General features: G+C 40.5%; 1 protein-coding gene across 1 annotated transcript in view; it reads left to right on the top strand.

Moving 5' to 3' along the window:
• Positions 1-23,807, top strand: part of ANKFN1 (ankyrin repeat and fibronectin type III domain containing 1) — a 156,138-nt gene that overhangs the window by 108,691 nt on the left and 23,640 nt on the right. Inside the window, exons 12-15 of the mRNA XM_045889204.2 lie at positions 522-737; positions 9,855-10,021; positions 12,648-12,798; positions 14,327-14,495. Coding sequence (XP_045745160.2) covers positions 522-737; positions 9,855-10,021; positions 12,648-12,798; positions 14,327-14,495 — 703 coding nt within the window. The remainder of the gene's footprint in view (positions 1-521; positions 738-9,854; positions 10,022-12,647; positions 12,799-14,326; positions 14,496-23,807) is intronic.

Below are 23,807 nucleotides of genomic sequence, written 5' to 3'. Positions count from 1 at the left end.
AGTCAAACCAGGCCAATCTCCCAATTAAAGTATCTTGAAAGGAATGTGCAGTCATTTGGGGACCTGTACAATGTGCTACATTGTCAATTCACTTCTTCATTTTAAACAACCCCACTTCATACCAGCTTACTGTAGATCTCTTGAAAACTCCACAAGTGGCATACTTGAAATATCAGGCATTTTTCTTTAAAACATCTGGGATTCTCTTCAAGTGCTGGTAACTGAGGTCTATGTGCTGGTGTGTCTATGTGGGTAAGAGATATTTACAGATATTGAATTTGCTTAAAAAAACATAATTTTTGTGCCTCTTGCTATAATCTTTGCAGGCTTATGGTGAAGAGATTTTCTTTGAGCTTCTGTTAAGTACATTTCTGTGGTGCCACATATTCTAGGTTTAAGTTTGCTTTAAAAAAAAAAAACTTTTCAGAAATATCAGTTAATTATGCAGTGTCTTTTGTTGCAGTTATGTTGCTTTGTTTGCACAATATCATCCCAGCTACCAGAAATCTATTTGTTTCTAGAATTTACTTGGAACACACAACTTGGGAAGAGTTTACTATGAGCCCATTAAAGACCGGCATGGAAACATCCTCATAGTCACCATCAGAGAAGTGGAGATGCTCTATTCATTTTTTAATGGCAAATGGATGCAGATCTCAAAGCTGCAAAGCCAGAGGAAGTCTTTGTCAACACCCGAGGAGCCAACAGCCTTAGACATATTACTGATCACCATCCAGGTATGTAGTCTTTTCAATTTTCTAATACTGCATATTTAAAGTTCCAAACACACTTATTGAGATTCTAGTGACATATACCAAGAGCCATTTACAAATGCAGTGATGGAGTGGAGAGGGCCCAGAGTTATTGCTTGTATTGCGCACACAGGGAAGATTCAGAAGCTTAGTTTTTACTTACCACTCTCCAGATCTGGAATTCATCAATCGATACAAGTGGTGAGCACTCTGAAAAGACCCCTGACCAAAGAACCAATGAGAAACTTTTAGACAAATATTTGAGTAGGGGTCTATAGGTAGTATAATCAAAACATTAAACCAATACCTGAAGAGACTATAATAATAATAACACATTTCTGGACTCTGTGTGTGTGTGTAAAACACTCTGAACAAAAACACTCTTAACACCTATTTACTCATTTGTTCCTTCTAATGCTCCCCTGGGTCAGACAGCCATGATTAAGTCCAGTTTAGGAATGAAATGACTGAGGCTCGAAGAAATTATATGGCATATGGACACACAGAGAGGCAGAGTTAGTGAAGCTAACGAAGCTCCAGCACATTCAGCTCTTGACCTGTACAAGCCCCTTCCAATGCCCTGGCAGGGATCCTAAGAATTTTGTATTCTTCTCCTTAAAGAAGGCACCAAAAATTGTATTCACTTCAGTCCCCACAAAACTTGAATTTGCCCCTGGGCACACAGCTAGAAAATGGCAGGGCTGAAACCTAAACTCAGATCTTCTGACTGGACTCAGGCATCTTTCTGCCATGTCACATCACATTCCCGGGCAGGAGTTACGATTGCAGTCATGAGGGACTACAGATACAGGATGAAAGACTCGCCTGGGAATGGAATAGCCACCAAAATTCAAAATTTGGGCAGCTTAGATCAAGACTCAGGCTGGCTGGCAAAATCAGGATACAAAGCACATCTTCTGCTCGAGTCCAGGGCTCTCTCCACACCACCACACCCCTCACATGTTCTTATGTGAACACAGGCGTCACACTGTTTCTCTTTTCTTTTCTTGCTTTCTTGCTTTCTTGCTTTTTTGCTTTCTTTCTTTCTTGTTTCTTGCTTGCTTGCTTGCTTTCTTCTTGCTTTCTTGCTTGCTTGCTTGCTTGCTTTCTTGCTTTTTCTTTTTCTTTTTTTAAACCCAGTCATGGGGATGAGTTCTATAGTACTCTCCAGTTAGGTGGTAAAGCTGGCAGATACACCTACCCTGATTGAGCTCTGGGCAACCAATGGCATATATGTGCAAGACGGCCAGCCCAGAGTAATGGGAAAGAAAGGGCTCTGTCCCACATAAACAAGCCAAACCCCACCCTTGGTGCCTGTAGCCCTTTGTGATCACCCTAAAAAGCTAAGCCACCAGCCCATCATCCCACTATCTTATTTTCATTTCCTCCACCGAGGAGTGATTGATACAATAATCTCACCTTTCCATTCCTTGCACTAGCCCAAACCAGAATGGAGTCCAGTGTAGCAAAGGTAAGCTAATTGGTCAAAGCCAATACGTCTGGCTTTGATTTTATGGAATTTGGGTTCCTATGAAATGGATAGAGGGCGAATGTGTGTGTGTGTGTGTGTGTGTGTGTAGGAGGTGAGGGCAGGGAACACAGACACATTCGTGGCTCCCCTCTTCACCCTTTATAAGCAAGTGCTAAAAGAAACATTTAAAAAATCATAATAAACTGAGCTTTTACAGGGTGACTAATACGCTAATCCCTTATAGGGATAAACTGGGGTCTGGGCTACCTTTGCTCCTAGAAACACAGCACAGGCCCCAGCATGATATAATACCTGGTTTCTCCTAGACTTATTACATTAAAAATGTGTTACAGGTGCAGAAAAATTCCAATCTGGCAAAAGGTTGTTAGAGAAGGAGACCAAAAATAGAGGCAAGATCAGGTTTCCACCCAGATTCAAGTGGAAAATTTACCCCCTCTGACTGGCACACTTCTGCTTGATGTCACTCCCATCCACCCCCACTCTCCTTCTCCTCCTCCTACTTCTTCTCTCTCCCCTCCTTCCATACAGGTCTTAAACTGGAGAGGAAATGGGGAATAAAACTACCGGGGCTGGTATCCAGTCACGCCTGGACTTTAATTATGTCAGGAGTTGGCCCCACCAACTCAACATGGAAGTAGTCACAAGTTTTGGTGTTTACCCAAAGCAGACTGGGTAACTTCCCACAATTCTGGGCTACAAACCACTCTCTTCTCTCGTGGTCAGTAGAGTGATAACCACCAGGCCTTCAGATGGGAAGCTTAGGCTTCTTCCTGTCATATCACAACACATACTGAGGCACCACTTCGGAATCTGGCTGACTGGTTATGATTCCTGACTCCACCTTGTCTAGTTATATGACTAGGGCAACTTAATTTCTGATCTCTCATATTTCCTCCTCTGCAAGAAACTCTACTTCATAGGGTTCTAATGAAGATTAAATGAGTGACTACGTAAAGCATTAGAAGAGTAGCACCAAGTGAGCACTCAATAAATGTTAGTGATTGTTATTATTTCTCCACTCAGAAAAATCCAAACAATGCTTGGCCCTCCTCAGAGCATACCTAGGCCATCTCCTCCCCTCCCGACCCTCCCACAGACCCTGGAACTGGCTCAGTCATCCCTTGGGGCATCGTACCACTCCCTCTATCTTTCCATAAGAACTAAGGAAAAGTTGTATAAAAATTGTACAATCTGCAATGGGGTTTTCAGAACAGGTAAGGGCTCTAACAAAATCTGTATCCATAACTAATCTACTAATCTCTAAGGCCCCAAGGAAGTTCCAGGGTCTAACCCTCTCAAATTCCTGATCCTCTCAAGTCCCAGACCTTCATTACAGGCCTTTCTCATATCTAGAAGGAAGAAATCCTTTAAGAAAAAAAAAAAGAAAGAAAGAAATCCTTCCCACACTTGTCTGGGAAGGAGAAGAGAGTTATCATGAACAAATTAGAGTCCCTCTGAGCAAACTAATTGGCAATGAGAGTATTTCCAATAGGGAGGCCCCTCTCAGGTGCTGAGTTCCTCAGACATTGATCTCCAGGGTCACCTTAATAACTGGAAACTTCACAGGTGAACTCTTCTTTGAAGATTAATCTTTCACATTCGTACTATATTTTCAAGTTTATAACACTTTGTCACATCTATAGTATCATTTGATCTTCGTGAAAACCCAGCGAGATTGAGTGGGCAGTTTTACTGTGTCCCATTCACAGATGAAGCTACGGATTTCAGGGAAATAACTCGTCAAGGTCATATAAGCCAAAAAGCAAAAGAGGAGAAACTAGGACCCAAATCTTCTGACTCCTAGCCAGGTCCCCTTCCCATTCTGCCAAGCTGCTTTACAAGCCCTCTCCCTTCCTTTTCTCTGAATCCTTGAAAAAAAAAGTATCATCTTAGAGAAGCCTGTGAGGCCTGCCTTCTGTCCCCTCCAAGCCTTGTTCTTCTTCTCCTCCTCCTTAGGCATTCCTTATCACCCTGTATCTACTTATCCCTGCTATACCCAGGGCCTACTATCTCTTCAGCCCTTTTCTGTTGTTGTTTCTTTTTTCCAGCACATTCTTGCTCTTTCTACCTCCAAGCAGCCCCCAACATGGGAATCAAAAACAATAGGAATCAGGAAGAGGAATGAAAATGAGCCAGTCGAGCTGGACATGAGGAACAATTGGGTTCACACAAAAACTTGTTTAGCAATGTTCAGAGCAGAATTTTTCAAGTAGCCAAAGAGTGGTGGAACAACCAAATGTCCAACAATTAATGAATGGATGAACAAAAGTGGTATATCCATAAATGGAATATTATTCAGCCATAAAAATGAGTGAAGTACTAATCCATGCTGCAAAGTGTATGAACGTTAACGTTGAGAACATTATGTTAAATGAAAGAAGCCAGGCACAAAATGCCACATATTGTACAATTCCATTTATATGAAATATCCAGAATATGCAAATCCACAGAGATAGAAAGCAGATGATGGAGGAGGGACTAGAGCATGACAGCTAATGAATGCAAGGCTTCTTTGTGGAGTGATGAAAATGATCTGGAATTAGGTAGTGCTGATAGTCACACAAGCTTGTGAACATAGGAAAAAAACACAGAATCTCACACCTTAAAAGGGTGAATGTTATAGTATGTGAATTATATTTCAATTTAAAAAAAAAAAAGAAAGAAAGAAGCAAGCAGAAGCAACAGAGACTACAGTAATCCAGAGGGCCCTTGTCCCATCTAAAGAATAGCCCATTCAGCCTCAGCTAACTGCAGTGGAAGAAAGTGGTCCCAATGTTGAAATGTTTTCATTTCAACATTTTTCCAGCTAAATCTAGAGTTTTGGAAAATCTAGAGTTTTGAATTAAATCTCTTTATTTTTAAGGGTTAGAAAATAATTTAGAAAATTTAAATTCTTGTGGTGCCTGCATGACTCAGTCAGTTAAGTGTCTGCCTTAGGCTCAGGTCATGATTCCAGACCCTGGGTCAAGCCACATCAGGCTCCCTGCTCAGCAGGGAGTCTGCTTCTCCCTCTCCTTCCTCCCCTGCCCCCGCTCATGCTCTCTCTCTCTCTCGCTCACTTTTTCTCTCTCAAATAAATAAATAAAATCTTTTTAAAAAATTGTAATTTTTTGTAGTCCGTATAATCTTGGGCCCTCAAAGACCCGGGCCACCATTTCATGACCTTTGCTATCCCTAGACAATTCAGTTTCCATCCCCTCTGCAATAAAACAAAAGCCCTGTAGTTACTAGAAAGGCATCTATCATTCCTCTAACAAGCTGTTAGGATACCTGATCAATGGAGAGCGGTTGGATATACCCTTCCTGGTCCCTGCACCAGCATAGCATATTCTCTCCCAGAGGCCCAGCCCCAGACTCCACTACCTCTGGGCCTCTCACTTCATATTTAATAAACATTTTTTCAGCACCAACTAGGTGCCAGGAACTCTTCTAGGTGCTATAGGAAAAACAAATGAATAAGTCAAGGTCCCTGCTCTCAAGGAGTTCAGTCAAGGGAGGGAGACAGACTTGTAAACAAATCAAGGTAATACAAGGCAGAATTAAACCAGAGCCCGATAGCAGTACAAACAGTGTACTATGGGCGCACAGACAAAGCAGCTATTAATTCTCCCTGGAAATATCAGGGAAGGTGTTGTAGAAGAGGTGACATTTGGCTGAGCCATGAAGGGTAAATTAAGTTCACCAGGTGGAGAAAAAAAGAGAGAGAGAAAGAGAGAGGGTAGGGAGAAAGGAGGAGAGAGGGAAGGAGAAGAGTAGGAGGGAGGGAGTAAGAGAGTGAGGAAGGGAGAAAGGAAGTGAAGGAGGGAGGAAGGAAGAAATTAGAATTAAATTAAATAGAGGGCATGGTAGAGAAATGAGGCATAAGGTGGAAAAGTAGATCTAACCCTCCCTTGGGTCCACAATGGACCTTACACAACCCTTATCACACTGAGTTAGAAAAACTTGGCTACATGTCTCTCTCACACACTGAAATCTGAGTTCCGTGAAGGGGAGGATCACGTCTCATCGATGTCATTAATATTCTAGCACAACACCTGATTCATAGTAGGTGCCCAAGAAAAGTTGTAGAGTGAGTGAATTCATGAACTAACAAAGAACCAAAGAACAGAGATTAGGACACATCTGAGGAAGGAAAAAGCAATCCTTTTTGGCTGGAGATAAGAGACAAAAGGACTGTAATGGAGATAAAGGCTAGAAAAACAGATTAGAAGTCAAATCAGGCAATAGATAGGCCCACAGGCATTGGATTTGGTTTAGGAGGCCTTCCTAGTTACCTCAGATTATGTGAATGGGACAGTTTCTTTTCCCATACAATTCTCAGGCTCCAAAAACATTAGTAAAGGCAGGAAAACACAGGCAGATGCTCAGTCTTTTTTAAAAAATGAAAGAGTAAATTACTCCATCTAAGAATGGTGTGGGTTTTTACGTAACCACAGTGTGTTCCTAACTCATTCTATTTGTGGTTATTCTAACCCCCACTATTTTTCTCTTAAACCCATCCTGTGTTTGTACTCCTGGGTTTGGGTCTTTACAAACACATTTTTTTATTAAGTTTCAACTCTAATTATGATAGGCTTATTTTTCCAGTGCATAGGATCATTCAGAGTTTTATTACTATTTTCTAGAAAATCAAAACCACAACAGATTTGGGACCTGCAATTTTGATACTCACGTTCTTCATTTCTTTGTCTGGAACATCAATAAATAAGCTAAAGAGACAGGCCCTCAGGACGAGTCCCTACTGGGCCATCACTCAACATGTCTGCTGTTCCCACACCATCTCCATCATCCACAAATCCTCAACCCAGATAGACAGCTTATTAAATGTGGTCAAGATTCTACTTTTCCCAGATTATCTAGTGAAACAGATTACACTGGAGACTCCTCCCTGGTCTATGGATTCTGCCCTTTTGTTGTCTGTCTGTTTTGCCCTCCACAAAACCATGTTGATTCCTATTTAGTGTCTCAGGATTTCTTGGTAACTGCAAATTGATTATTTGATGGTTCTTTCTCACTTTGCCCAAAGATCAATAAGTTGGCGGTCTTTAATTACCAGGGTCATCCTGTGTTTCTCCCCTTCCTGTTTCAAAGATAGGTATCTTTGCCCTTTTCTAGTCTCTAGAGACTTTTCCAGTTCCCCATCACTTTTCAAAAATAATGACCTGTGGGTTTGTGGCCACATCTGCTTGTACAGCAAGTATCCCGAGGGTGCATATCATCGAATTCTGTTGATCTGAATACTTCCATTTCCCCTTCTCTCATTAACTTCACCCATTTCCTTCTCTCATTCTTTTCTCTCTTATTACCTGTTCATTTCTCAAAATTTCACTTTGACTAAACTTCCCCCAGTCAACTATTTACCTGTGATCTTTTCTAAAGAGATAAAATAGAAGACATCAAAAAGTTCTGCTTTATCCATCTCCTGACATTAATAAAAATTCCTTCCTTCTTGATCACAAAATCCAATTTTACTAGTCTTTTTTTTTTCTTTGCCAAGTATCATAAAAGTTACTTAGCCTTTGCTTTTCTGTACCTGCTAGTTATGCCTTCCTCCCAACTGTGACCATTCTTATTTTGTCCCTCTTCTGCTATTCTCCTATGTTCTGGCTTAGGGACCTGTCCTGACTTCCACATGTTGTGTATCTATTATAAACAGAAATAGCACTGGGTACTAAGGACACAAAGCAATAGAAAACATAATACTGCCACTAATTTCATAGTCTGGTTCAAGAAAAGAACATAAAAGAGGAAAAATAATAAGTATTCTTTCCTCTGTATGCCTCCATTGCCTCTATTATAAAACAGATTTCAGAATATTGTGGTCATTTATTTACTCATCTTTCTCAACCTCTTCAAAAGTAAGGATCACATCACATTCACCCGAAACCTCAGTGTCTCTTGTAGTGCTTGGAACTCACTATGTTTGAGAAAGGGTGGGACAGAGGAGATAATTCACAACAGTATATGTTAGATGTTGCAGATGGTGAATTCTATAAAGGAGGGATCACTCCTTCAGAGTATACAGGTCAAGGAAGGCTTCATACCTCTCTGTTCCATATAGAACTCTGTACAAGTTTAAATGTTTGATTTTCTCTTCCTTTTAATTTTCCCTGCATTTCATGGTAGGGTTGGTTCCTTCTTTTCACTCCCTTGGAAAACCAGGCTACACTCTGGCCTACAGGAATTCTTCCTTGGTTCATCACTCCTAACTCTGTGTTTCCAATTCCCCCACTGCCCAAAGGTTTAAAAACATCTTACTTACTGATACATCTTTCTAATTATTCACTGTCTGAGTTCCTGCAGTTATATAGGGAAGCAAAAGTCACAACTAGAGAGCTGACCACATATAAAACAAGACTCCACTCAAACATCCCTCTGTGCTTAACTAGACTGGCACTTCCTGTTGCACCAACAACTTCAGTCTGTGCTGCCCATGGAATATTATGATGTGAAAATACAATGCAAATTCAAGGCAAATCTATTACAAGACAAATTTTAAAATCTTATAAAAGATACAGAATTTCGTGAAGCTGATGAAGATGATGTGGAGACCTAATCAAATCACAGGCAAAGCTACTGACAATTAAGAATCTAGCAACGGCGGGCGCCTGGGTGGCTCAGTTGGTTAAGCGACTGCCTTCGGCTCAGGTCATGATCCTGGAGTCCCTGGATCGAGTCCCGCATCGGGCTCCCTGCTCAGCAGGGAGTCTGCTTCTCCCTCTGACCCTCCCCCCTCTCATGTGCTCTCTCTCATTCTCTCTCTCTCAAATAAATAAATAAAAAATCTTTAAAAAAAAAAAAAAAAGAATCTAGCAACGGTAGGCCAGTTAACAATTGAAGAACACAAAATGAACAAGAACCTTATGAGAATGACCTGAATATCAACATTTTTTAAAAGCCAGGGAAAAAATATGAAGATTTCAAATACTCTTGCAAAAATATCCTCTTCATGATCATGTTGTGAAAGTTAAATGTGAGGAATAGCATTTCAACTATCATACAATTTAGTCTAAGAAAACTAAGCCAAAAAAAAAAAAAAAAAGGAATCAATACTTCTTTCTTCATCCTCAGAATTAATGAATAACTACAACTTAAGTGTTAATGATATAAATAAATCTGCTATTACTTTTTATTTCATTTTTCAGGATAAAGAATCAACCAAGTCATGATGTCATTTAATAATAAGACCTTTCCTAGGTACCAACTATTCTGAAATAATGAGGCTTCCTATACTGCTTTGTCAGCTTTTACACTTGCAAATTTCTGTTTCCCTGCAGCTAAACAATAAGCCCTGCAAGGACAGAAATTATAAATTCTAGTTTTCTAGTTTCCCATTCCCAGTCACACCCACATACCTACCCCGGATCCAAAAACTGAGGGAAATAGGATGCATGCAGGCTATATTAATGACTGATTAGTTGACTTGGATGATAATTCTCCTAAAGGTAAGCCAACATGTCCCCAGCATTCACGGTAGTATCCAAGGCTTCTCACCTAATTGCTTAGCGACAGCTCCTTTAATTTATGACACAGTGCACCTAAGAAAAGAAAAGGTTTTCAGATTACCTTTTCAAGGTGTTGTATGTGTTGTTTTGTTCTTCACCCTACAGGATATTCTCTCTTATCACAAAAGGAGTCATCAGCGTCTCTCTCCTGGATTGTATCTGGGTTACCTAAAGCTGTGTAGCTCTGTGGATCAGATCAAAGTTCTAGTTACCCAAAAGTTGCCCAACATTCTCTGCCACGTGAAGATCCGTGAAAATAATAACATTTCCAAGTAAGTTGTGAGAAGTCCGGATTTTCCTTGTGATGAAACAATGGCTCAAATGATGGGTTTGATATGTCAGAAGGAAACTGACATGGTGTAGTTTCCGTGGTGAGATGTCCCCAGGTGCCAGCACACCGGGGCAGAGGCTTAGCTGCATTTTAATGTCAGGATAAGGAGGGTTTGTGGTGGTGGTTGGTGGAAGGAATGAACCCATGAAGGAGGGGCACACTCCTTTCACTTTCCTCTCTGTGGTATTCATGGTGCAACCACCGATACTCAACTGGTTAATGAATAAATGCCCTTTTCTTTCAACATTCTATTTCCAGTATCTTTTCTTCACAACTTAGTAAGTCATTTTTTTAAAAAGTATCACTTGTGGAAATGGGTTCTGGTAGAGCAATTGATTTCCCCTTAAAGAATCCCCCTATCCTCACTCTCCCCACCCCTAACCCTCTGGCCTGAGGACTTTGTATGTTTCCTGTACTCTTTATAGTTCTCTAAAAAAAAAAAAAAAGTAACAAGGCCTGTGCTTCTGGAAACTGCACTATGGTTTGGCATTATGGTGAATTACCCTGTTAGCTTTGGGAAAGTTGCCCAATCTTGGTAATCTGGCTCAGATTTACAACCAGCCCTCTAGCAGGCCTCTGAAAGCCTACTATAATGAACTGAATTGTGCTCAACCTGAAAAAAAGGACAGAATAGATAAGAAAAAGAACTCTCCAGACTTCATGAGGCTTCAGAGTACAAATTAGATCCCCAGATTTTAGTTATACCTATGGATTTGCTTAACCAAAAAGAATTCTAATTTGGTCATTTAAAATTTGGTCCATAAAGTGGCAAGAGCTTATTAACTATAGTGTATTGTTTATTAAATACTATTTGATGACAACAAAGGAAATGATGATGGACTCTTCAAAGAACTCACTAGCTGCCATATTCTCATTTTTCACCAATCAACTACACCCAGGCCTTAAGTCTGCCATCTGGTGGTCACTTCTACGGGAACTTTGGTTATCTTATCAATCCTTTCCAAGAGGTTACATGGCTTATTTGTGGGTTGACTCAGCAATGGTTACTTTCATCCATTTTCTAGATTTGTGTCTTAAAGGTTTAGACTCTATCTTTTAGTGGTTATGCCAACTAATTTCCCCTTGACAAGGATCCAGGTTTCATTTTTACAAAAGATTCCAGTAGCCTTCACTCTTGCCAGTTCCATCTCCCTCATCCTTATAGACTAAACTTCTTAGTTAGTGGTAGATGTTTCATGGTATTCCTACTGGTAATTTATTCTCTAATTCTATTACAGATGCTATTTTAGCAATGTGCTCCGTTAGGTTTTGTGAAAGCTTGTGCTAGTCAGAACCCCCTCGTTTAGTTCAATATCAGTGATGGGAGAAAAGAAATAACTCTCAAGCAGGTTCTCAAAGATTTCAATTATTTGTGAAGCCAACCGCATACCAGATTAAAGTAGGATTTAATTTTTATTTTGTTTCTCTTAGTGGGACAATAGGGTAGATTCTCCACAGTGTTTTCCAGTGTGGGAATTGAAAGGCAACAGGTATCTTGAACACAAAAACTTTTCTAAGAGGGTACTTGGTTAAAAGAGATTGTTTTCTGATGAAAAGCTCATGTCACAATCAATTTCATTTTCTGACGCACCAGGCTGGTATAGCCCACTGGGGAGAGCCCTCAGAGGGTTTTCACACTGGTGGGAACATATGTTAGCACCTCCTCTCTTTCCGTGCCCAGAGAGGAGGGCTTTCCTTCCCTCTCTAGCCTGCTCCTGAGAGCATATTGCTGCTCCCTGTAGAGTTAGAGAAAGGAAAAACTGGGCCAAATGAATGTGTTTAGAGACTTGCGCTAGCATACCTGTGGAAACAATGTTCCCAGGAGGCATTTACCTTGATCTTTTCAAGCTCCTTTTGAAAAGCGGCCTTTGGGGGACAAACCAGATGTGTTTTCTCCACCATCATTCTTTTCTCCTCCCTTCTGCATGACATTTGGAAAAGTTCATTAGGAAGGATTACAAAGCACGCAGAATAAAAACACAGATGACTGGTTTGAAAGGAGGATAGAAACAGTGATGTGTGTCCCCTGGTTCCTTTTATTGGAATTGTCTGGTGTTCCTGTTCGTGATTCTCCTCAAGCTCTTGGAAGGGGTAAGAAGCCAAAATAGTCCCCATGATTACAACAGGCCAGGGTTGAAATGTGCCATGTGGTTTGTTGCCTGAGTTGGACCAGAGTCCTGTGGTTACCCAACTGCTGAATTAACCAGCAGATGCCCCTGTGGTAAAATGTAGGGTCTTAGAATTTACAGAGGATCTTCAGGGAAAGAAAAATGAAGATAGGAAATTATTACCAAATATTTCAAAGCTCCAATCTCAGAAACTAACTGATACAAATTAGACCTGCTGTTCTGAGGTATATGTGGTTTGGTAGGTGAACTAAGTTTAAATTAGCAAAAGCTCATTTTAAACTCCATTTGGGTGGCAAAAAGTTCAAATTTCATGAATTGTATTGAGTTTTAACCACCAAAAATTGGTTATCCAGGTTCTGGACATATACATTAAAAATGTTCTGAGCTGTGTTCTGAACTTTTGTTATATTTCTAATTTTAACTTGACTCAACATACAGAGAGGAGTGGGAATGGGTCCAAAAGCTTTCTGGCTCTGAATCTATGGAAAGTGTGGATCATACTTCTGACTGCCCCATGCAATTGTTCTTCTACGAGCTCCAGATGGCAGTGAAAGCTCTCCTTAAGCAGATCAATATACCTCTACACCAGGTACTAGTCTTTACCATTTTTATCTTCTTTTTATGGCTAATGGAAACTGCACTGTGTATAAAACTTAAGAGGTAAAAAAAAAAATAGATATATGAGTTCATTTTCATTGATTTAAATACCACTTTGCACATGCTGCACACTTTGAATTTGACGCCTACAAGTGGACACAGACTGCACTTCTGCCCCTTTTCTCTATCTCCTGCATATTGACCTCTTCCACAGCTCCTGGACCCGGCTTTACTGTGGTCTGGCCAAGCAAGGAAAAATCACTGGCCAGCCCACCTTGAAAAGACACCAAGTCTCAACTTCAGGATAGCACAAGTCAAGGAGAATAAATGATAAGTACACATTTAGTTAGACATACAAATGTTTTATCTAAGAAGAGCAGACTAGTGGTACTATAACCTATAGCAATGCCAAGGTTATGCCACGCTATCTTTTCACAGATAGAGAATTTACCGTCAAAGTTATTGTCTTATCTAAATCAAAATGTGCAAATCCAACCTCTACTAATAAGCAACTTCAGGAAAAACTGTTGGCACAGAAGAGAATAGTAAAAGTTTATTAGGCTCTGTCTAGTAAGTTAACATGATGTAGCATTAGGCTGAATTCTTTTCTCTTTTTTTTCTTTTTGGCCTAGTTCACCATTTCCCCATACCCAGCACACACGTATGTGTGCAGGCACACACGCACACGCACACACACACACACACAAAATCAACCAAGTTTAGCCTATAAAACAGGAAGCCTATCACCCAGAATTGGCCCGTGACCCATGGACACAGGGACATAGATGAGAGACTCCAAGAGGTTCTTCCATTGGGGTACTGCTTGGATTATAAGTCAGCACGGCAAGGTTAGTCCAAAACAGCCAACACTGATGAAGAACAAATTGCACAAGATGCCATAAAGGCAACTAGGGGAGCAACTGGATTATTCCAGGGGTGGCCATGTACTCAGGAGGAGAAAAAAACACACCAGCTCTACTTGTGACAGTAGATACTATTAAAGGGTTTCTTGAGCTGAGCAGGTTTGAAGCAGCTCATATTTCACTGGTGACTCTTGGGCTACATACACATGTTGGGAGAGGGCTGCCTAACTGCCTAAGAGTGCATACAACATTTTTTTTTTTTTGGATACTTGTAAAATTTTTTCAGTCCTTGGCCAGAAACTACATTTTTCCCCCTTAACCAACTTAAATTGAAACTAGTAGATTTTTAATTCAATCCATTTTTGTTGCTTCATGTAATTATATTCATCATTTTGAAAAACCCACAGAATGCAATCATTTTCTGCTTTTATAAGAAGCATAAATGTTGTTTTCAGAGTTTATATGGAACATTACTGCCTTAAATCTTGATTTTATATAGCATTATTAAATGGGCTGAACCCTAATATTTATGTTGTATAAAAATTCCAAGCTTGAAGTCGTGTAATTTTGTTAGATGTTTTATGCCAGTTTGGTGTTGTTTATGTAAGTGCCATGTTGTAACTCTCCTATTTTTCCTCCGCGCGTGTCCCTCTGCAGGCAAGGAACTTCCGCCTCTACACACAGGAGGTGTTGGAAATGGGTCACAATGTGTCCTTTCTTCTCCTGCTCCCTGCCTCAGACGACGTCTGTACAGCCCCAGGACAGAATAATCCTTACACCCCACACTCAGGGTTTCTTAACCTCCCTCTTCAGATGTTTGAACTTGGTATAGTAGCTTGTTTCACCTAGAAATATTAACCCAGCCTCCTTATAATAAAATCACAAAGTTATATCTGTTCCCCCTTGTCCCAGTGGAGGGTCAATAAATCACATGATGGCTTTGGCAACAACCCTTCCTAGAACTGTGTACAAGTCTGAGAGAAAGCAAAGCTCCAAGACTATGTGCCTGAGCAATAATTATTGAAACTTAGCTAAGGTCCAGTGGAGAGGAGGGAATTCTAAACAGAGTGTTCAGTTATCAGGCTGCAGTACTTGCCTTCCCTTTGCTTTCTTAAAACATGAATACAAGAACTAGTATTTTCATGAAAAGCACTGCCCCTTCTCTCTCTTTCTCTCTCTCACTCTCTCTCTCACCTCCAAATAGGGAAAAAAAAAAAAAATAGTGAAATTAAAACGTTAAGTGTGTATCACTCTGGAGGGAAAAAAAGTCAATGAGTAGTATTGATTTATTAAATAGACTGTAATATTAAACAGGCTAAATTTCTAGCAGACCATTTGAGAAAACTGACAGGGTCTCCCAGGATGCAATATTGTGATTATAATGTGGGATTATAATGTGCGATTCTGAATGGTGGAAGATCTTGTCCTGACTTTCAAAACTGAATAGCCTAGGCCCCAGTTCCTCTATTTTTGCAGAGACCCCTGCTGCCCACTGAGAATGTGAATAGGGAGGCTTTGTCTCTTCCCCATGCTTCATCTTATAACAGGCAATAAGAGGCAATTAGCAGGACTTCCATCAGTTCAAATGAATTTTAAGATTTGTGGGAGGTTGAGTGCTGGATGGGTGGAATGGAGGCAGACTCTCTTAAGATTGCTCCCCAGACACCAGATTTAGAAGCAGAAAAGGCAACTGCCATTTTGAGACCTGGGCATCTGAATCTGAATTTATCCCTTGAGGATAAATAGATTAAGCCTTTCAGTTTCCCTCGCTCCGAGCAGTTCAGATGCCGAAAAAACTGAACAATAGCAATTATTATTTTCCAGAGGAGGAAGAGTTATTAAGAGAAGCCTGAATCAGACTTGCAGACTAGGACTTGAGAGTTCTGGGTCCTCTATTGTGTGAAGGTGACAATCACTTAACCTTTCTGCACCTTTTCTGTGTCAAATGATTAATAACACTGGCATACCACTCCCAAGAGGCCTGGATGTGAATATCCCCATCCAGTGAGTTCTCCATCCAAAGAACATTATTAGTCCATGATATGACTGCATTGCTATTACAAAATATAGTTTGGGTCATGGTATTTCATTTCAAGTCAATAAATATATATTAGATACCTACTGTGGAGATTCAGAGATGAGTAAGACAAAGGCCCTGTCTGCAAGGGGCTTTCAGTACAGTGGTAGCAGTAAAATAAGGATACAAATTATTATTAAATGAGGTAGGATATGCCAAAATCGTAAGTGATATCGAAAAAATAAAACACATTTTTTCTCAAAGAAAGTATCAGAAAGCCACCTTGGAGGAGAGGGTATTTGATGTCGGTGTTAAAGAATGGACAGGATACTAATAAACATGGACAATGAGAAAAGCTTTCTTGTCAGTGGGAGAAGAATGAGTGAAGACATGGAACAAAAGATCTCAGAAAGAGTTGGAAAAAGAATAAATGGTCCAGTTTGGCTAGATCAGAGAAAGGATGTGAGGAAACACTGGACATAAAGAGGTCTGGACAAGTCGTGGCCATACTGGGCAGTATCTTAAGAATCAGGCTGAGGAATCTGTTTCAGATGGATTGAGAGCACGGCTGGGGGGATTGTTCAGGGGTGTTTATAATAGTCCAGTATTAGGACAGAAACAAAACCCCCAAAAAGGAAACAAATACAGATATAAGAAACATTGGGAGTAATATACAAGATTGAGCAACTGTTTGAATAAGAAAAGGTGAAGTCTAGAGACTTCTACAGTACTCCCATAGTTTTAAGCCTCAAAGACTGTGAGGATATTGCTGCCATTACCAAAAGTAAGAAAATCAGAGAGGAATATGGCTTAGGGAAGAAGATGATGCTTTTAGCTCTATCTTGAATCTGAAGGTGCAAATTCAACATCCAAGTAGACATGTCCATTTGACAGTAGAAATACAGGAGAGAAGGTTGGGTAGTAAACACAGAAATTTGGCCAGTGTCTATTAATAACGGCTGAAGCCATGAACGTGAATGATTTCCCAGGGATAGATAATTGATAGGGAAAAGAACTAAGGAAAATACTTCATTGGAGAGCTAACTGGGAGTCCATTCTGTGTGAAATGGTCATTACTGTTCCATGATTACAGACAAAAATACATGACGTTCATTTTCCCATATCTCAGTGGTCTTCATGGTAACAATCAAAGATTTGGGATCATTCATAATAGTGTATGACTCCTAAGACCCTGGAGGACAATCCCTGCAAATGTCCTCTCTATCCTGCTTTCTGGGAGGCTAACACACTTTTCCTGGGCAGCCGTACTTTGTCCTACTATTGTTACTCTCTATTCTTCAATTTCCTCTCTCCACTCATTTGTTCATTAATTCAATAAATATTTATTAAGTAACCTACACTGTGTTGGGCACTAGTCCAGGTACTAAAGGATCTGCAGTGAACAGATCCATGAAGCTTACATTCTCGTGAGGGAGACAAACAGCAAACCAATCAACAAAGAATACTGTAAATGTCAGACAGTAGTGAGCGCTGTGATGAAAAATAAATTAGGGTAAGGGACTGGAGTGAAGTGACAGGAGCTACAATTTTGTATAGGATGACCTGGGATGTCTCTCTAAAGAAAAAACATGTAAGCAGAGACCTGAGATTTCCCTGCAGTGGGAATAACAAGTGCAAAGGCTTTAAAGCAAGAGTGTGCTTGGCTAAAAAAATCAGTGTAGGTGAAGTGTAGTAAGCAAGAGCAACAAAGATAGGAATCATGCAGGGCCTCAGAGGCTGTGATAAGGACTTTGGATTCTACTTTAAGCGTGTTGGGAGTCCAATAGAGAATTTTGAGCAGTAGAGTAACATATTAGAAGGTCTACAAAATCTGGTACCCCCCATGAAAAAAATAAAAACTAAAAAGCTTAACTTTGTTTAACCCAACATTTTCTAAATTCATTTGACCATCAGTGGAAGCATTTTTGGTGTGGCACTTACTAAAAAACTAAGAAAACACACTTTAGGATATGATGCCCTAAAACACTGCTTCCCAAACTTTAATGTGCATTAAGAATCACTTGGCGAGCATGCTAAAAGAGAATCCTGGAGCCCCACCCCAGAGATGCAGAGTCAGTAGGTCTGGGATTGAATTTGCTTTTCTAACAAGCTCTCAGCTGATACTGTGCTATCAATCCATGGTCCACACTTGAAGTAATACTGCCTAGAACACAGAGAAAATGACATTTTAGGAACTTACAAAATAGGTATGTAGTTATAGTAATAGAACCCAACAGTGCCTGTCTCTTTGACCTGTCTTACCTCTTCTTAATACTAAAAGCTATATAAGACTATCAGATATTATCCTTCATCTATGAAAGCCAAGCCATAGATCAAAGCCTGGGTCTCAATAGTTCCTGACTTTAAGATGTTTTTTCCTAGAATAACATATACCTTCATATTCTCCTAGTCCTCCTTCATTATCATATTATAGGTGATGCAACTGATTAATGAGAACCATGTAAGTTTCCAGAAAAGATCACCTGATTGGGCATGGTTCCACCGACATACACAATTCTGTTAGTCTTTTCTAGAGATCAGGAGGAAATGTTGCCAGTAGCAGGAAATTAGTACACTCTAGCATAATGTTTATTATACTTCAGCACCACCAGCAACAATTTTTAAGATTGCTGGGCCTTAGGAAGAATCATTACAGACTCTACCTTATCTCCAAGCAATCAGAGCTTTCCAAGAAGTAGATTAGTGTACTGATTACCATACTTCTTCCATTAGACTTCAGCCCACGAAGCATTTAATAACAATTTCTATAGGAACTTCAAAGGACTTACTATAATGGGTCTAAGCCCCTCAAGAAAGATCCTAAGCAATTTTTACTTGTTTGTTTTGTAAGTAGGGACTTCTGCCTTCCATAGATAGGTCCATAGTAAAAGGTCAACAGATATACTAAGCATTTCTGAGAAAGAGAACATTACTGGAAATTCAATCAGAACTCAGAAAATGATAAGAACACAGGAATTTTAATGATACCTGAAAAGGTGCAAATTATGGGAACATGTCAATTATAAAAATTTACACTATTATTTCAGTTTGACTTGTACAAGTCATCCCTGTCCCAGTGAAATGATTTGAGATTTGGCAAACTGACCACGTTCCTGCCAGTGGCCTGTGATCATAAATAACTTGCTAACCAGCTACGGAAAACTGCATCTGTGCCTATTCCAGCACTTCATAGATCTAGCAAGGACAAAACGATAAAGGAGCTTAGCCTTCTGTCTCCTGGAGTAAAGAGTTGGCTGGGGCAAACCCATAGGCTATTCCCTCACCGGATTACTGTAGGGGAAAGGAGGACTGTCATATAGATGGGAGATCTCCGTGAGCAGGGTTGAGCTGAGGTAAAGTGGTACATTTCAAACCCATGCCCCCTCCACAGCCTGAGGGCTGACACTCCCCCTAACCCATCCTTTGGATAGGAGCAGGATAGCACTCCACTGCCGTAGTAATCAAGCACATGCCTGGGAACCAGCAAGGGTCACTATTTAAACTGTTCCCAGGAACAAAAAGAAAAGCAGTACCATGAGCCTTTAGAAACTCTGTCCAGTGATGTGGCCTCTTGAGGATTTGCCTAGCTTGCACTGGAGAGGTTGCCCTTCCTGATCCTATGGGGAGTCACAATTGACAGCGGGCCTATGATAAGAAGTTGATTTTATTGATTTCCTTGGTTCTATGATTCATACTGATTGGACTAGAGAGATTATAAAACTGGGGTATTTTTTTAAAACAGTTTGAAGCCTGGTATATATTTCATACTTAAGTGCTTGGCTGCATATTTCATTCAACAAACATTTGCTGAGTTGCCACTGTATGCCAAGTACTGTCCTGGGGCTGGACATACAGATGTTAATAAGACATAATATGCCCACCAGAAGCCTAGAATCCAGTAGAAGATAGAGAAATCTATACCAAAAGTCCCAATATAATGAAAGCCCTGCTGTAATAGGTAGGCTGCTGAATTTCAAAGGAAAGACATCCAATTCTTCCTTAAAGAGAAAATATTTGAGCTAGATCTTGAATTAGAAAGAAACATTCAGAAAAGGAAAGAAAAGGCAGAGCTAAAAAGGAAAATCATTTTAAGCAGAAGGAGCATCATGCACAAAAGCTAGGAGACCTGAGGAAATGCAGCCCAATTAAATACACTCCTAGTAGCTCATTGTGACAGATGCTTATGGCATCTGAGAAGAGTGATAGGAGATGAAACTAAAAATTAAAAAGGTCAGAATCACAAAGGGCTACCTATGCCATCCTAAAGAGGCTAGACTTTATCATGTAGGCAATGGGGAGTCATGAAAAGATTTGTTTAAAAGGAATAATATGGTCTTAGTGGGTTTTAGCAGCTCTATGGAAGATGGACTGCAGGAGAGCCAAAGTGGGGGTTGCTGAGACTAGACGCAATGAGACAGCTGAGAGAGTGGTCCAGGTGGCAGTGATAAGAACTGGAACCAAGACTGCCACAGTAGGGGTGTAGAAGAGAAAGTAGAAGCAAGAGGAACTGAGGAGTTAAAAATCAATAGAACTTTGTGACTGATTTAATGTGGTTGAAGAGCAAGATGGAGGAGCCAGGGAGTCTGAATAGGGTGCTGAGATGGATAATGTTGCCATCTACCAAAATAGGAAAGATGAGGGAAGGAACAGGTTTGGGGGGAGGCGAGAAATGATGAGTTCAGTTTGACAAATGATGAGTTTTGAGGTGCCTGTGGGATATCCAGGCATTGAGCCTAATGGAATCCAGGCCACAGGCTTACAAGAAATGGCACAGTCTCAACCCTCATTCCTAAGGCCCATTTTTCATGATTTAGGATACCACTTCTGAATTCCAACTGTCAACTCATTCACTACCAGGAATCTTTAGAGGGGCATCTTGTGCCCAGGTTCCTTCTGACACATTGGCAAAGAATCCTGGAACTAAACTGACCACAGGGGGCAATCTTATTGATATTTTTAGCTGCCAAACTAGGCTCCATGACCCAGACTGATTAGGATTTTATTAATGTAAAGACCTTAGGAAGAATATTCTAATCTCAACCCTGTTCCAATTTTCTAACTCTGAATGCCTCATTCTTTCTGAGGGGTTAGGGTAAAGGTGTGAAAAAGTTTTTCATTTTGTTTCTGGTATATGCCACATGCTGTGCTGGGCACGTATATATATGATACGTTTTAATCCTAAGTAGGCATTACTATCCATCTTAGATGTGGGAAAATTGAGTCTCCCAGAGGTTATATGCCCAATGCCACACAGGTAGTAACTGGCAGAACTAGGATTCAAACCCAATTCTGTCTGATACCTAAACCCAAATACTTTCTACTCTACTCCTAATCCAACTTCTAGTGTTGGTGTCAAATGCATTTTAGTCTGTCACTATCTCCTATAGAAAAGAGAGGGAGAAAAAATACCGCAGAAAATTAGCCTTTGTGTAAATTACTAACAAATCATATGGTCCAGATAATGCATTGTTGTACCCTTATACCATTTTGTCTGTTAAATGCATGTGATTCACATTAGAAAAAAAAATTAGAAGCTTCCAGTCTGTCCTCCCCTCCTCTGTGATGGCTACCAAATGTATCATTGCTAAACCACAAAAGACTATGTTAAAGTAACATTTGTTAAAGTAACATTAAAGGCTCTGGATAAAAACCACTAGCGCGGGAAAGTGAAGCGTTGTAGTTGAAAGGTCCTTATAGCTCACTGTGGTGAGTGGCAAGGGGGGGGGAGTGTGGGCACTCTGAGACCACCCACTGATCCAAGGCGTCTACCACAAGGAGACACAACAAGAGAAAGTTGTGGACACCCTGGCGTTTTAGAATTCAGATGGGAATGATAGTGTTTCTTTTAAAGAAATTCTTTAGTGCCTCTTCCTAATCTCCCTATCTTCATATTTTAGAAAGAAGGGAAAAAGCTGATTTTTTTCTTTCTTTTCTTCCCCCCCCCCCCCACTTGGTTTGGAAAGGCAGACTATGAGACACTTCACTCTCCTCACTCTCCAGCAAAGAGAGGACATCTGTCAAGTGCTAACAGGATATAATCCCTCCTTGAAAGGCATAAAGACACATTCAGGGAGTTACAAGGGTCAAGAGTAAGCTACAAAGTAATGGTGACTCTTTCCTGTAGAGCTGCCAGTAAATATCACAGACCTGAAATACACCTTTCAAAACAGGAAAACCAATAGCACAGAGAGAAAAGAGAGGATGGAGGGAAAGAGGAGACTTTGGAGGAAGGGTCTGGCCTCTTCAGACCAGGGCATGCATTTTTTTCATTAATTGAGATGTTCAATAAACATTAATTGAGAAGCTATAATGTTCCAGGTTTTTAGGAAATAAAAATAGACATGGTTCTGCCCTCAGAGAAATCACAACCTAATACCAAGGCAGTCAAGTAAACACATAATTCCGGTAAAGCAGGGTAAGTGTCTTGATACATTTAGAAACAAGTGCTCTAAGAGCACAAAAGAGCAAAAGTGACTGGGCTGCAGAGGAAGAGGTGTGAGTGAAGATTTGCTGAGAAGGAGGCACTGAGACTGAAACTTCGAGTATCAGAAGCAGCTCACCTGAAGAAAATGGTATGACCTAAAGATACTGGTAGACACGGGTGTTTGAGGACTAGAAAAAGGCATGTGTAAAAGCATGGAAGTGTAACAGGACTTGTAGTAAGTTCAGCCTGACCAAAGCTTAGAATTAATTTGAGTGGAGGGTTAAGGGTGGTTGCATGATTTAAGATATATTCAAATTCACAAGACACTTTCCTTCTGGTGATAAGAGGTTTGACTTTGTCCTGAAGTCAAGAAGGAGCTCTGTAGAGGTCTTTAAGCAGGGAAATAGCATGCAAAGTAGATGGTTTGGGAGGAGCTCCATAGTTGTTGTTTACTGAGAGGCTACATGAAATCAGTTCTTCTGTGTGTCAGGCAAAGAAGTGCTAGAGTAGAGGAAGTGGAAGGATAGATCTGACACCGGAGAGAAAAATCAATCCTAGAATTGAGAAACATCTCCTTGAAATGATGCACAACTGAAATAAGGATGAGCCACAGAAGCCCTCACCCCATTCTTCTCTTCCATTTCCATATGAGGAAACACAAATGGAGGTTACCCTTACCCACACCACAGATTCATCTTAGCTAAGAGAAAATGAAGCAAGGAAGTAGGCAGTGGTAAGACGGGACTTGTAGGGTGCCCAGAAATCTCTCAATATGCACAGAAGTAGGGCATCCTCACTGAGGTGTAGAGATAACAAGATGCCCCATTTTGAGGCAGTGTGGTTTTAGCTTCCCTAAATAGCCGTTTCTGGGTCTCAGGAATCAACAGCAAAGAGGCCTGAGGGCAGTAATTAGATATTCTTCCTAGAATTCTTCACTAAAGAGGCCAGAATAAAAATGTTTCCACAGACTTGTGGAGTTACAAGAGCCCTGTTTCCAAAGCATGGAACACACTGATATAGTTAGAGACACACAGAGTAAATGAGGTTCCTGGAAAGTGAGTCTGCAAATTTAACAATGGCCAGGAAGAGACTGGTACTACACTAGTCCGATTCAGGATGCTTTCCTCATCCCACTGGAATCTGATGTTTTAGCTAAGTGATCAGAGCCAGATAGAGAAGTACAGAAAATCTGATCACCTCTGAGTACCTGCATGAGGCTGAGTCCCACACTCCTCTCTCCCTCCTCCATGACACAGATGAAGGTTAGACTATTCCCTCTGGCCTCCGGCCCATTATCTTTTGAGAGAGGAAGGCCAAGTCTGCCAAAGACAAAAATGGTCTGTTGAGGTATCAGCTCCATCATCCTTCCAGAGCAGCTGAGGAGCAGAGAGGCAGGACAAGGATCAAAACCCATCCTACCAGGTCCTGAGGGAAGTTTTCTAGCCAGACAAAAGACATCCCGAGAAAAGTATGTCTTGTATCTTCTGGGATTTCTGGCCTTGAAAAGAAGCACGTAAGATACACACTGGAAATCAGACATGGAAATCAAAACTAGGTTTCAAACTGCTACTTGACTTTTTTCTTAAAGTGATAAGCAAACTTATTTTCTCACTATATATATATATATATATACACATATATTTTTTTCTCACTATATATATATATATATATATACACACACATATATATATATATAT

This window comes from Mirounga angustirostris, unplaced genomic scaffold (genome assembly GCF_029215605.1).
Source record: "Mirounga angustirostris isolate CCGP_5_RB_7025 unplaced genomic scaffold, mMirAng1.0.hap1 SCAF_17, whole genome shotgun sequence".
Lineage (NCBI taxonomy): Eukaryota > Metazoa > Chordata > Mammalia > Carnivora > Phocidae > Mirounga > Mirounga angustirostris.
Note: the sequence above shows the minus strand (reverse complement) of the source record. Positions and strands in the feature narration are given on the sequence as shown.